General features: G+C 44.5%; 1 protein-coding gene across 12 annotated transcripts in view; it reads left to right on the forward strand.

Annotated features, from left to right (window-relative positions):
- PECAM1 (platelet and endothelial cell adhesion molecule 1) overlaps positions 1-12,813 on the forward strand; it is a 69,929-nt gene that overhangs the window by 15,458 nt on the left and 41,658 nt on the right. For all 12 annotated transcript variants that reach the window (XM_077833314.1, XM_077833311.1, XM_077833308.1 and 9 more), the window contains exons 6-7: positions 450-710; positions 2,383-2,670. In XM_077833314.1, coding sequence (XP_077689440.1) covers positions 450-710; positions 2,383-2,670 — 549 coding nt within the window. The remainder of the gene's footprint in view (positions 1-449; positions 711-2,382; positions 2,671-12,813) is intronic.

Consider the following 12,813-nt stretch of genomic DNA (forward strand, 5'->3'; position numbering starts at 1 on the left):
GAGGTGAGCAGAAAAGGGCCTATTTGGGAGCTGAATTATATTGAGAGGGATATTACTTCAAACACCTTGACTATGACTGGATTATTCTGGGAAACTGAAGCAGGGTGCCTGCAGGGCCACCCCAGGCCACAAAAGAGGGGCCCTGGGATGGCAATAGACTATGTATCATTACCAAGCTGGTGGATAAAAATAGCTAATAGACCACAAACAATTCCTCACTTCATTGTGTCCTTCCCCCTTAGGGTGACCAGACGGCAAGTGTGAAAAATCGGGATGGGGGTGGGGGTTAATAGGCACCTATATAAGACAAAGCACCAAATATCAGGACTGTCCCTATAAAATCAGGACATCTAGTCACCCTATTCCCCCTGGGTAGTCTGGGAAATGTAGCTACTTTGCCCTTATGCACAACCTGAATTAATTCTATCCATTGTCTATATTTTTGGCAGAGTTGTTTGCCAAGCCAATATTGACTCCTTCTTTGACTGACCTAGATGAAAATCAGAGGTTAAGCCTGTGGTGCCATATTAATGGCTCTCCTAAAGCAAACTTCTCTATCATAAAGAGACCTCCAGAGAACGGCGTCTTGTTGAAAACTTCCAGCAACTTCACTATTCAAGCCCAGGTGAATGACACCGGGTCCTATGTTTGTAGGGCTGAGATAAAAGGGATCATCAAGGAGAGTAACCCTGTACAGATAACTGTTTACGGTGAGTTGATAAGGAGATATAAGGGCCCAGTCCTGCAAAACACTTGAGCACCTCAGTAGTCCAGTGGTTTGCAGAGTCAGACTGTAACCGCTGAATTAACATGGTGTCTCTACTGTTTGCAAACAGCAAGTAACCTTCTGTGCGACTTTCTTGTAGTCCCTAGACCAGGGGTAGGCAAACTACGGCATGGTGGCTGCATTCAGCCCTCCAGATGTTTTAATCCGTCCCTCGAGCTCCTGCTGGGGAGCGGGGTCTGGGGCTTGCCCCGTTCTGGCACTCCAGTCAGGGAGCAGGGTCAGGGGCTTGCCTCACTCCGCGTGACTCCCAGAAGCAGCAGCATGTCCCACCTCCAGCTCCTATGTGTAGGGGCAGCCAGGGGGCTTTGCACGCTGCCCCCACCACACATGCCACTGCTTCTGCGAGCTGCTTGAGGTAAGCGCCGCCCAGAGCCTGCACCCCTGACCCCCTCTGCGCCCCAGCCCCCTGTCCCAGCCCTGATCCCCCTCCCACCCGCCAAACCCCTCGGTCCCAGCCCAGAGCACCCTCCTGCACCCCCAACCCCTCATCCCCAGCCCCACCCCAGAGCCTGCACCCCCAGCTGGAGCCCTCACCCCCCCCGCACCCCAACCCTATGCCCCAGCCTGGAGCCCCCTCCTGCACCCTGAACTCCTCATTTCTGACCCCAGCTGGAGCCCACATCCCAACCCCCAATTTTGTGAGCATTCATGGCCCGCCATACAATTTCCATACCCAGATGTGGCCCTTGGGCCAAAAAGTTTGCCCACCTCTGCTCTAGACATACAGAACTAGTTCTGTACTGATGCAAACTGGTTCACTTTTTCCAGTGCCAGCCATAAGTGGAGAAGGAAATTAGCATGTCTTCCCATTTCCATGCCCTGTCACTCCCTTCAAAGGTTTGCTGCATCCCTTTCCCAATGACCTTCCCCTCTATCCTACCTCATGTTACCTTTCTCAGTAGCTAGATATACTTTGCACACATTTTCAGTCACCAATTTTTATCTGAAACTCCATTAGCTTCTGCTTTTATTTAAAAAGAAAAGGAGTACTTGCGGCACCTTAGAGACTAACCAATTTATTTGAGCATAAGCTTTCGTGAGCTACAGCTCACTTCATCGGATGCATACTGTGGAAAGTGTAGAAGATCTTTTTATATACACACAAAGCATGAAAAAATACCTCCCCCCACCCCACTCTCCTGCTGGTAATAGCTTATCTAAAGTGATCACTCTCCTTACAATGTGTATGATAATCAAGTTGGGCCATTTCCAGCATAAATAAATTGGTTAGTCTCTAAGGTGCCACAAGTACTCCTTTTCTTTTTGCGAATACAGACTAACATGGCTGTTACTCTGAAACCTGCTTTTATTTAGTTCCCCCCACCCTGAATCTCAGTAGGAGGCAGAAGTTATCTTGGTCATGGAGGACTGCACCATAGAGAAATCAAGTTGTTTGCTAGCAATACACCCATGCAGCCAATGTGGGTACCTTTCTTTATCCCTTGGAACAAAAGTATAAGCAATCTGTGGATGCTAAATAGGTAGCATATGTTTTACATATCATGTATAAATTAATATGGCAGTCTTTAGTTAACTACTGGTACTAGACTTACCCCTGATACAACTTCTTCAATAACAGTTTTTTCTCCTTTTAGCTCCAGTCTCTGAGCCAGTTCTTTCTGTTGCCAACTCATCCACGGAGATGGTGTTAGGGGAGACCCTACTCCTACGCTGTCAATCCATGTCTGGAACTCCACCTATAAACTATACGCTCTTCAGAGGAAACAGACTTATTCACACCATCACAGTATTTAATAATACATATGCTGAATTCAGGGACAGACAAACTAAATTAAATAATCTGAGAGAATACAGATGTGAAGCTAGCAACCGTCACTCCCATGTGAAGAAAAGTAGCTACAAGATGAACATCACGGTGATAGGTAAGCCCAACTAACTGTCCAGCTGCTGCTGTTGAGGAAGTTAGATGAGTGAGGATTTTAATTTTGAAAATGTCTGTAATAGCGTGTGGTGGACTGAGCAGACTGGACGGACGTTTATATTAAACCTTTTTTTCAGACAAATTATAAAATACTTGAGGATCTGAACCTCAGACCACTTTGTGGTGGTCTACAAAGCAAAAATTCTACTAGTAAGCTGGATCAAATCAACCAGAGCCATTTTTATTTTAATGGAAAAATACCCTTCACATGTTAGCTGTGACTTTTAAATCTCCTTATTGAATTCAGGCTTACTGCAAAAACAAAATGACTTGTTCTTAAGTCTTTGAAACTATAAATATGGGTCCAGTCCTGTGTTTCTTACTCATTGGAATAGTCCCACTGAAGTTAATGAATAAGAGCTGGAGGATCAGGCCCAACTTTTGTACCTTTTTGAGGCAGCGTGAATTAAATGTATTTTTACATATACAGAACTGTTCTCATGGTGGCCCTTGACAATGACAGTGCATGTTAGCTCCAGTGTCCTAGTGAAATGCCTATGTAATTGCAACATTCCCCAGAGTACAGTCTGGACAGTTGAACAGCTGTGTCCTCTCAACCCTCCAACATGGGTGCCTTTCACACTGCTTTTCTGTGAGAACAACCACTCCTGGCCTGTTCATATACTGCCTTTAACATGCAAAATCACTCCCAGCTGAATGATATAACTGCTTCAGTAGGGGCTGGCTAGAACTATGTTGCAGAGTAACACTAGCAAATTCCCTGTCCCAAACTTGTCCCCCAGAAGTGTGCATCTTGTACTGCCCAGCTGTTTCCTTCTGTGCAGTACAAGCTCATAGAAAGTCAGTCATCTCATTGATAGAAAATATGCAAGTGGAGGTTTCAAGCACTTCAATCCAAACACACACTGGTTTAGATAAAACAATAGAACAAGTTTATTAACTCCAGAAAGGTAGACTTTAAGTGATTACAAGCAATGAGGCATAAAAGTCAGAATTGGTTACTGTAACAATGCTGCCTCTGGCGGGACACAACTGAGCGTATGCATTCAGGACAAATTGCTTAGAGCAGGGCAGTCACAGCCCAAAGCTGGGTATCCTTTATTATTAAGGCACACCAAACCAGCCAAACAGAGAGGACTTCAGTTTTGCCCCAGTGGCTAACCAGAAGTCATACAAGCAATTGCCTTAGACACTCCAGTTTCCCAGTATCACCACCAGCACCGCTCCTTATGGGGATGAATGGTTATGAAAACCAATACCCCAGGAAAAGAAAAAAGCTTCTCCCGATCCCAAAGGACCAAGTCCCAGACCCAGGTCAATATACAAGTCAGATCTTACTCACTAATTACGCTGTTGCCAATCTTTTAGAATCTAAAATCTAAAGGTTTATTCATAAAAAGAAAGAAATATAGAAGAGAGCTAAAATTGGTTAAATGGAATCTATTACATACAGTAATGGCAAAGTTCTTGGTTCAGGCTTGTAGCAGTGATGGAATAAACTGCAAGTTCAAATCAAGTCTCTGGAGTACATCTACATCCAATGAAGTGAGCTGTAGCTCACGAAAGCTTATGCTCAAATAAATTTGTTAGTCTCTAAGGTGCCACAAGTACTCCTTTTCTTTTTGCGAATACAGACTAACACGGCTGCTACTCTGAGATTTGGGTGGGTCATTCAGTCCTTTGTTCAGAGCTTCAGTGTAGCAAAGTTCCTCCAGAGGTAAGAAGCAGGACTGAAGACAAAATGGAGGGGTTTCCAGGGCCATTTACATCCTCTGCCATGTGGAAGGACACCCCTTTGTTCTTACTGTGGAAAATCACAGCAGCAAGATGGAGTTTAAGTCACATGGGCAAGTCACATGTCCATGCATGACTCAGTTCTTTACAGGGAGAATGGCCATGGTTCACATGCTACCTTGAACGTTCCCAGGAAGACTTCTCATGTGGATTGGAGTCTCCCAAGGTTCATTCATCAGTTAAGTGTTTCTTGATTGGACACTTAATCTACAAATTCCTTTTTCAAGACGCTGACCAAATGCTTCACTGAGGCTACTTAAAATCAAACACATTGAGATACAAGTACATAGCCAATATGCATAACTTCAAATACAAAAATGATACACGCACACACAGACAGCATAATCATAACCAGCAAATCATAACCTTGTTATAGACACCTCACTCGACAACCTTTGTACAATATTTGCTGCAAATATATAACAGTGGTTGCAGCAGTGATCTGTACGGTTACAGTTCATATCAATAACTGTTGACAAAGAAATGAAAGGTAAAACACAAGATAATACTGAACTTAACAAACTAAATGAATTAAAAGCAAAGGTTTTTCTCACCACATGCTTTTGCTGGCTGAACTCCTTCAGCCAGGACCACTACCCCAGTTCACTGATGTTTCCTTCATCTTTCATACGTTGATACTATGGGTGGTGGGTATCAAAGACAGCGGTGCCTCCCCAAACAGCCTTGTGTGGCCCCACCCACATTCCGCCCCCAGACCCTTTCCTGCTTCCCAGGCTCTGCTGTGGGAGGCTCTTCCTCCTGTGACTGGGGCCCCAGGCTGCGGCCGGGGGTGCTAATGGGAGCCAGCCTGCACTCCGGAGCTGGGGGAGGGAGGCTAGGCTGCCTGCCCGGCACTCTGGGGCTGGAGGGAGGGCCGTGCCACCCACTCACCTGCCTGGAATTCCAGGGCTGGGGCACTCAGCAGCCTGGGGGTGTGAGGTGGGGGCTGACTGCCACACTGGAAATGGGGGGACTCTGGGCTCTGGTGGGAGGGATGGGGCCTTGGGCAGAAGGGGTGGTCCCGGCTGGGGGCTAGCCTCCCCGAGCCTGGGGTTCATCCATTGCCCATGGTTGGTACCATAAGTAGAGATGAGAGGTGATTTGTGTCCTCTGTTCCCCCTTCTTAAAGCATTTCTCTTCTTTGAGAATCACCTCCAGCTGGGGTTCAGGGGACAGCAAGTCTGTCTGGGAGGGGAACCTCCAGCTGTTTATTTGCCAATATGTAAATTTCTCCCTTATGCCCTTCTTCCTGCTAAAGAATGGCTGCTGAAGCGGGTGATAGTCTATTTGATTATGCTGACACATGGCTGTGGTGCCTTTTGTATGAGGAACTGGTTTCAGCTGCTTCCCCAGAATTGGAATATTCCTTCGTAACATCATACAATAGAATCTTATAACTTTACATACAATGTTGCTGCACATATTTTACCAGGACAATAATGATCAGTGAATTATGAGTTTTCAAATGATACCTCCCAAGGCATACTTTGTAAAAAAGTTATCCTACTTGTGTAAAATGGTGAACATAATGGTACAGTCTGTCACAGTAATACATTTAGATCTTCAGTTTTAATAGTTTAATAATTCCACCACCATAGCTGCCTTTAGTCCTGATGTTCAGAGCTGCTGAGCACCTACAATTCCAGTTGAGTTTTAATAGGAACTGCAGGTGCTGAGTAGTTCTGAAAACCAGGTCTATCATCCTTGTTTATTATGTCATATTAGCAACTAGGGGTTATTGTGCTAAGCATTGGACAAACATAGGCCCTGATCCTGAAAACATGTATGCATGTGTTTAAAGTTAAGCATGTGAGTAGTCCCAGTGACTTCATGTGCTTAAAGTTAATCACAGTAACAATCTTTACAGTACTGGGGAGGCAGAAATGTCTCTGCCTTGAAGAGCTTGCAATAAGAAGGCAAGCAGCATATGAGCCATGCAGGAAAGGGAGACAATCAGCAATATATAATCTTATTAAAGGGGGAACTGGTAATGATCCCGGTATTTAGGTTGCCTAACGCTTGCCCCATTGTAAAGAATTCTTGCAACTTTTTGAGACTTGTTGCTTGGTTGCAGCAGACCTTTGATATTCAATAGGGAGAATGCCCATGGGGTACAGAAGTGCCTTTTCATTGTCCTGTGAAATTCTATTCACTTTTGAAGAGACACTTACAAACTGTTTTAAAAAATCATGATTTTCCTCCTCTCACTGGTGTTCCTCAGGAAAACATTGGCAGCCTGTCAACCTAATAATGGAACACGGGAGCGTTCTCAAGGGGATTACCTGGCTGCCAGAGGAGCAGCAGAAATTTGTTTTGGGAATGCTCAGGAGCTGCCAAAGCAGCTGTAATAGGGGTAAGCAGAAGAGAGCTGGGCTAGATTTTTTTCTCCCCCTGGACCTGGCACATTGCCCCAGCTGCCCACTTCTGCCTCCATCCCCAGGAGCACCACTTGGTGCTGGTGCTCCCTGCAGTTCCCAAGATGGGGGAGGAAGGAGGAGAGGGGGGTCAGGCTTTTCTCAGCCACCTCCACCCCCCGCAGACACACCAACATGGCCCCAGTAGTCCATTCCCCTTCTATGGGCTCAGAGGTGGGTAGGCACTCTCCCAGAGATAGGGGAAGAGAGAGACAGGATGGGCTTGGCTGACCCTCCCTCACAGTTCAGCACCAGGACTGGTCATCCAGCCTTCCCCTCACAAATAGCAGCAGCTTTCTTCAGCTGCCTGCTCACATCCATAGCTCAAGTGGCAGCAATCTGTACTGCAGGGCTGAAGGTTCAGGATGCAAACCTTGTTGATGATGCATGCTGGTGCAGCTGTTACAGTTGCACATGATAGTATTTTTTAAAAAATCTTTTTCCTTTAAGGAAAAACTGGCGGGGGGGGGGAGCGCTTTTTTCCCTTCGTGTTTTGTTAAAAGAACATTATTAAGGTTGCAAAGTCAAACACTCAAAAGTTAGGACATGCCAGAATTAAGGTTGCCTGGGTAACCTTAATTCATCCCCCTTGTCCATATGTATTATGATACAGTCTTTAATGCCATCCTGTGCTACTTTTTTCTACAAAAACCCTGCCTCATTCAGTGGGCCTGATCTGGAGATGAATTAGGGCTGTGTAGTGAATGAGATGGCTGTTCTTATTTGTTTCAGAAATGTGTGTAGTGAATGAGGCAGGGAACTGCCGAAAGAGAAAGCCAACTGAGATACTAAGCCAATTGAGAAATTTAATAATTCTGTATTAACTGCTGGATTTGTATGGCATGCATTAAATAAGACATAGGGTAATGTGTTCAAAGAAATATTGAATAGGTAGTGTGACTGGTGTGGAAGGGTGAAATTAGAGCTCCTGGATACACCTTAAATACCTTCCAACATTGATATGAGCTGTGTTTACGTTGAATTCTTTGTAAGGCCAAATTATTGATGCATGCTTTGTCCCCAGCCAAAAATTTAGCCCATACTTTATGAAACACTTTAGTGATTCCAGGGTTTGGTCTATGTGTTGACTTAACATAGCCATTAATGTTCTTCAGAGAGCACTTACTCTGTCATTCAGCCCAGAAGGCTGTGAGGTGTTGTACCTCAGTTTCCCTTTGTGCACAGCATTTCAAGCTTGTAGTGGTTTTACTGCTGTGGACAAATTCAAGATTCGATATAGGCACTAACTGAGAAATATCAGTATCACCAGGCCGTTTAACATAGTGTATGTTGTCATGTAATGAAACCGTGTACCCATGAAGGCTTTTACAATATAATAAGTTCTTATGTATCACCCCCAACATGTTCAAGGGTTTTTCCAAAAAACCATGCACATTGTACATTTTTACAGTTCTTGGTATCCACAACAAGTTAGTTACAATCATTAGCATCAATAACATCAGTTTTATCACAAGTGTATATTTACAGTTATTTTTTGTCATGTCAAACCTTTGGTTTAGACAAATCATTCTTTAGGTCAGCTTGTTCAATATCCCTTTAAAATCTTGGTGGCTTTTGCTTGACCTCAGGGTCTTCCTTAACATAGGCTTTCAGTTTAACCACTTCCTTGGGGTTTTGGAATTTTAAGGTTAAACTGTGGCTTTTATTTGCAAGGTTTAATCCTTCCCTTCCTCCCTGTCCAGTAGGGTAAAAATCTGAACTCTCCTGTGTAACAAAATCCATTGGCTGGCTGGGTGTGTCCTCTTTGCTAATGGCTATGGGCAAGTCTTTCTCCCCGGAGTCAGTCAAGTAATTTGCATCAACGCAGAAACTAGCTTGTTTACTAGTTTTCAAATCCTTAACTGTTACCAATTCCAAGGCTGGACACTCATTCTTCCCCTCAGCAGGAATGGGTCCTTCCCCCTGCCCCCTTTTTCCTAGAAGGTTGAAAACTGAAATTTCCTGCTCACAGGAATTCCTTTGCTGGCTAGGTGTGTTCACCAACTGCAGCCCCTCTATGCTATGAACATCTACACAGATGCTCCCCTGCATGCTTGCTTGTGAATCTACCACCACCAGCAACTTAGAGACTGGACTCTAAGTTTGTGAGGTCTATCTTTAAAACAAAGTGTCTAAGGGTGAGAGTTTGCCTGCTCTCCCCTGCATTCTTGTGAGTTCTGTCATAAGGCTGTTCTGCTCTGAAAAACCAGTAACCCAATCTTTCCGCAGTACCTGAGTCACAGACTCCTTACTTAAAGATGCATCTGAAGAAGTGGAGTTCTTTACCCACGAAAGCTTATGCCCACATAAATCTGTTAGTCTTTAAGGTGCCATTGGACTCTTTGTTTTTGTGGATACAGACTAACCCGGCTACTCCTCTGATACTTAAATCCAGAATCACCTCTGTCCCATCAGGAGGATTTTCACAAAACGCCCTTTCAGGTAAACTGCTAGACTTCACAGTCAGAAGATTAGAAGCATTCTCTCCCTTGTTACAAGTTTCCACACTGTCAGTGGGTAACACAGTCAAATTACCTTCATGCTTTCCTTGTGCCCTGGCTATGATATCACCCTGATCAGACACGGTTGTCATATCTTTACCCAGCAACACACTAGCAACATACAAAATAGAAGCACCAGAATCGCTTGGTCTCTGGGGGCTATTTATGACATTAACTGGATGCAACCTAGTTACAATGTCATCATCCCTAGCAGACACCAATTCAGGACCACTTCCTTCCTAGGTTTTAGTTGTATCCAGAATCAACTCTGGGTCAACTGATAAATTTTCAACCATCATAGGCTGACAGGGTTCTTCTGTCTGCTCTACAAACAGATAAGAGCTGGAGAAACATTCTTCTTTAACAGACAAACAGCTTGGGATATCATTTCCCTTGTCCCAGCGCACATGGCTGTTCATGGACAATTGTTTGGAGATTGGGATAGCTCCTTTCATGGGCAACTCATTACCCCTAACAGACACAGGAACATTTCCTTCACTGTCACAATTCTCCACACTGGTAACAGGTAAGGTATAGGGATACTCATGTTCCACTAACCTTGCCTTCCCAAACTGCTGATTAGACAAAGCCATCAGCTCATCTAAACTTTCTTTGCCTCGCGCTCCCTTAACAGATAAACTGCTGTTTCTTACAGATAGTCTCATTACACTGAGCTGCTTTAAACAAATCATTTCTACCTTTTTCAGGCTTACTTTCACAAACTTTACTTGCCAACAATTCATCATTCACCAAGACTGTACCCTTTCCTTTCCTCAGTTAGGACTTTAACCTGATTGTCAACTTTAATTTGCGCTAGAGAAACATTTCCCTGAGCCTTATCTAATGTCAGATTTTCTTCTGAGATACCAGACAGACACTTAGGAATTTTTTCCACATATGCATTGCGTCTTTGCACAGACAAACAGCTATCTTCGTCAGACAAACATTTGGAGAAACCCTCCATAGACAAAAAGAAAAGGAGTACTTGTGGCACCTTAGAGACTAATCAATTTATTTGAGCATAAGCTTTCGTGAGCTGCAGCTCACTTCATCGGATGCATACTGTGGAAAGTACAGAAGACATTTTTATACACATAAACCATGAAAAAATGGGTGATTATCACTACAAAAGATTTTCTCTCCCCCCACCCCACTCTCCTGCTGGTAATAGCTTATGTAAAGTGATCACTCTCCTTACAATGTGTATGATAATCAAGGTGGGCCATTTCCAGCACAAATCCAGGTTTTCTCCCCCCCAACACCCCCCCCCCAAAAAAAAACCACTCTCCTGTTGGTAATAGCTTATCTAAAGTGATCACTCTCCTTACAATGTGTATGATAATCAAGGTGTGCCATTTCCAGTACAAATCCAGGTTTTCTCCCCCCCCCCCCCCCCCCCCCCCCCCCCCGCCAACACACACACAAACCCACTCTCCTGCTGGCAATAGCTTATCTAAAGTGATGACTCTCCTTACAATGTGTATGATAATCAAGGTGGGCCATTTCCAGCACAAATCCAGGGTTTAACAAGAACATCTGAAGAGGGGGGTGGGTTATGAAAAAATAAGGGGAAATAGGTTACCTTGAATAATGACTTAGCCACTCCCAGTCTCTATTCAAGCCTAAGTTAGTTGTATCCAATTTGCAAATGAATTCCAATTCAGCAGTCTCTCGCTGGAGTCTGGATTTGAAGTTTTTCTGTTGTAATATTGCAACTTTCATGTCTGTAATCGCGTGACTAGAGAGATTGAAGTGTTCTCCGACTGGTTTATGAATGTTATAATTCTTGACATCTGATTTATGTCCATTTATTCTTTTACGTAGAGACTGTCCAGTTTGACCAATGTACATGGCAGAGGGGCATTGCTGGCACATGATGGCATATATCACATTGGTGGATGTGCAGGTGAACGAGCCTCTGATAGTGTGGCTGATGTTATTAGGCCCTGTGATGGTGTCCCCTGAATAGATCTGTGGGCACAGTTGGCAACGGGCTTTGTTGCAAGGATAGGTTCCTGGGTTAGTGGTTCTGTTGTGTGGTATGTGGTTGCTGGTGAGAATTCGCTTCAGGTTGGGGGGCTGTCTGTAAGCAAGGACTGGCCTGTCTCCCAAGATTTGTGAGAGTGTTGGGTCATCCTTCAGGATAGGTTGTAGATCCTTGATAATGCGTTGGAGGGGTTTTAGTTGGGGGCTGAAGGTGACGGCTAGTGGCGTTCTGTTATTTTCTTTGTTGGGCCTGTCCTGTAGTAGGTGACTTCTGGGAACTCTTCTGGCTCTATCAATCTGTTTCTTCACTTCTGCAGGTGGGTATTGTAGTTGTAAGAATGCTTGATAGAGATCTTGTAGGTGTTTGTCTCTGTCTGAGGGGTTGGAGCAAATGCGGTTGTATCGCAGAGCTTGGCTGTAGACAATGGATCGTGTGGTGTGGTCAGGGTGAAAGCTGGAGGCATGTAGGTAGGAATAGCGGTCAGTAGGTTTCTGGTATAGGGTGGTGTTTATCTGACCATCGTTTATTAGCACTGTAGTGTCCAGGAAGTGGATATCTTGTGTGGACTGGACCAGGCTGAGGTTGATGGTGGGATGGACATTGTTGAAATCATAGTGGAATTCCTCAAGGGCTTCTTTTCCATGGGTCCAGATGATGAAGATGTCATCAATATAGTGAAAGTAGAGTAGGGGCGTTAGAGTACGAGAGCTGAGGAAGCGTTGTTCTAAGTCAGCCATAAAAATGTTGGCATACTGTGGGGCCATGTGGGTACCCATAGCAGTGCCACTGATTTGAAGGTATACATTGTCCCCAAATGTAAAATAGTTATGGGTAAGGACAAAGTCACAAAATTCAGCCACCAGGTTAGCCGTGACATTATCGGGGATAGTGTTCTTGACGGCTTGTAGTCCATCTTTGTGTGGAATGTTGGTGTAGAGGGCTTCTACATCCATAGTGGCCAGGATGGTGTTATCAGGAAGATCACTGATGGACTGTAGTTTCCTCAGGAAGTCAGTGGTGTCTTGAAGGTAGCTGGGAGTGCTGGTAGCGTAGGGCCTGAGGAGGGAGTCTACATAGCCAGACAATCCTGCTGTCAGGGTGCCAATGCCTGAGATGATGGGGTGCCCAGGATTTCCAGGTTTATGGATCTTGGGTAGTAGATAGAATATCTCCATAGACAAATCCTCCATAGACAAATCCTTGCCCCTAGTAGACACAGGTTCAGGATTATTTCTTTCCTGTGACTGATTTATGTCATCAACCTGACTGAAGAAAGCTTTAATATTATCCCCAATCAAAAGATCCTTAGGCAATAACTTTCTTACAGCAGCTATAAGTTCATGTTTAACACCATTCCATTCAAGATGGATTCTGGCTAAAGGCATACTTACAGTAAACTCATAGAGGATTACAGTATTCACATTCTT

The sequence above is a fragment of the Eretmochelys imbricata genome, chromosome 14 (assembly GCF_965152235.1).
Source record: "Eretmochelys imbricata isolate rEreImb1 chromosome 14, rEreImb1.hap1, whole genome shotgun sequence".
NCBI classification, from domain to species: domain Eukaryota; kingdom Metazoa; phylum Chordata; order Testudines; family Cheloniidae; genus Eretmochelys; species Eretmochelys imbricata.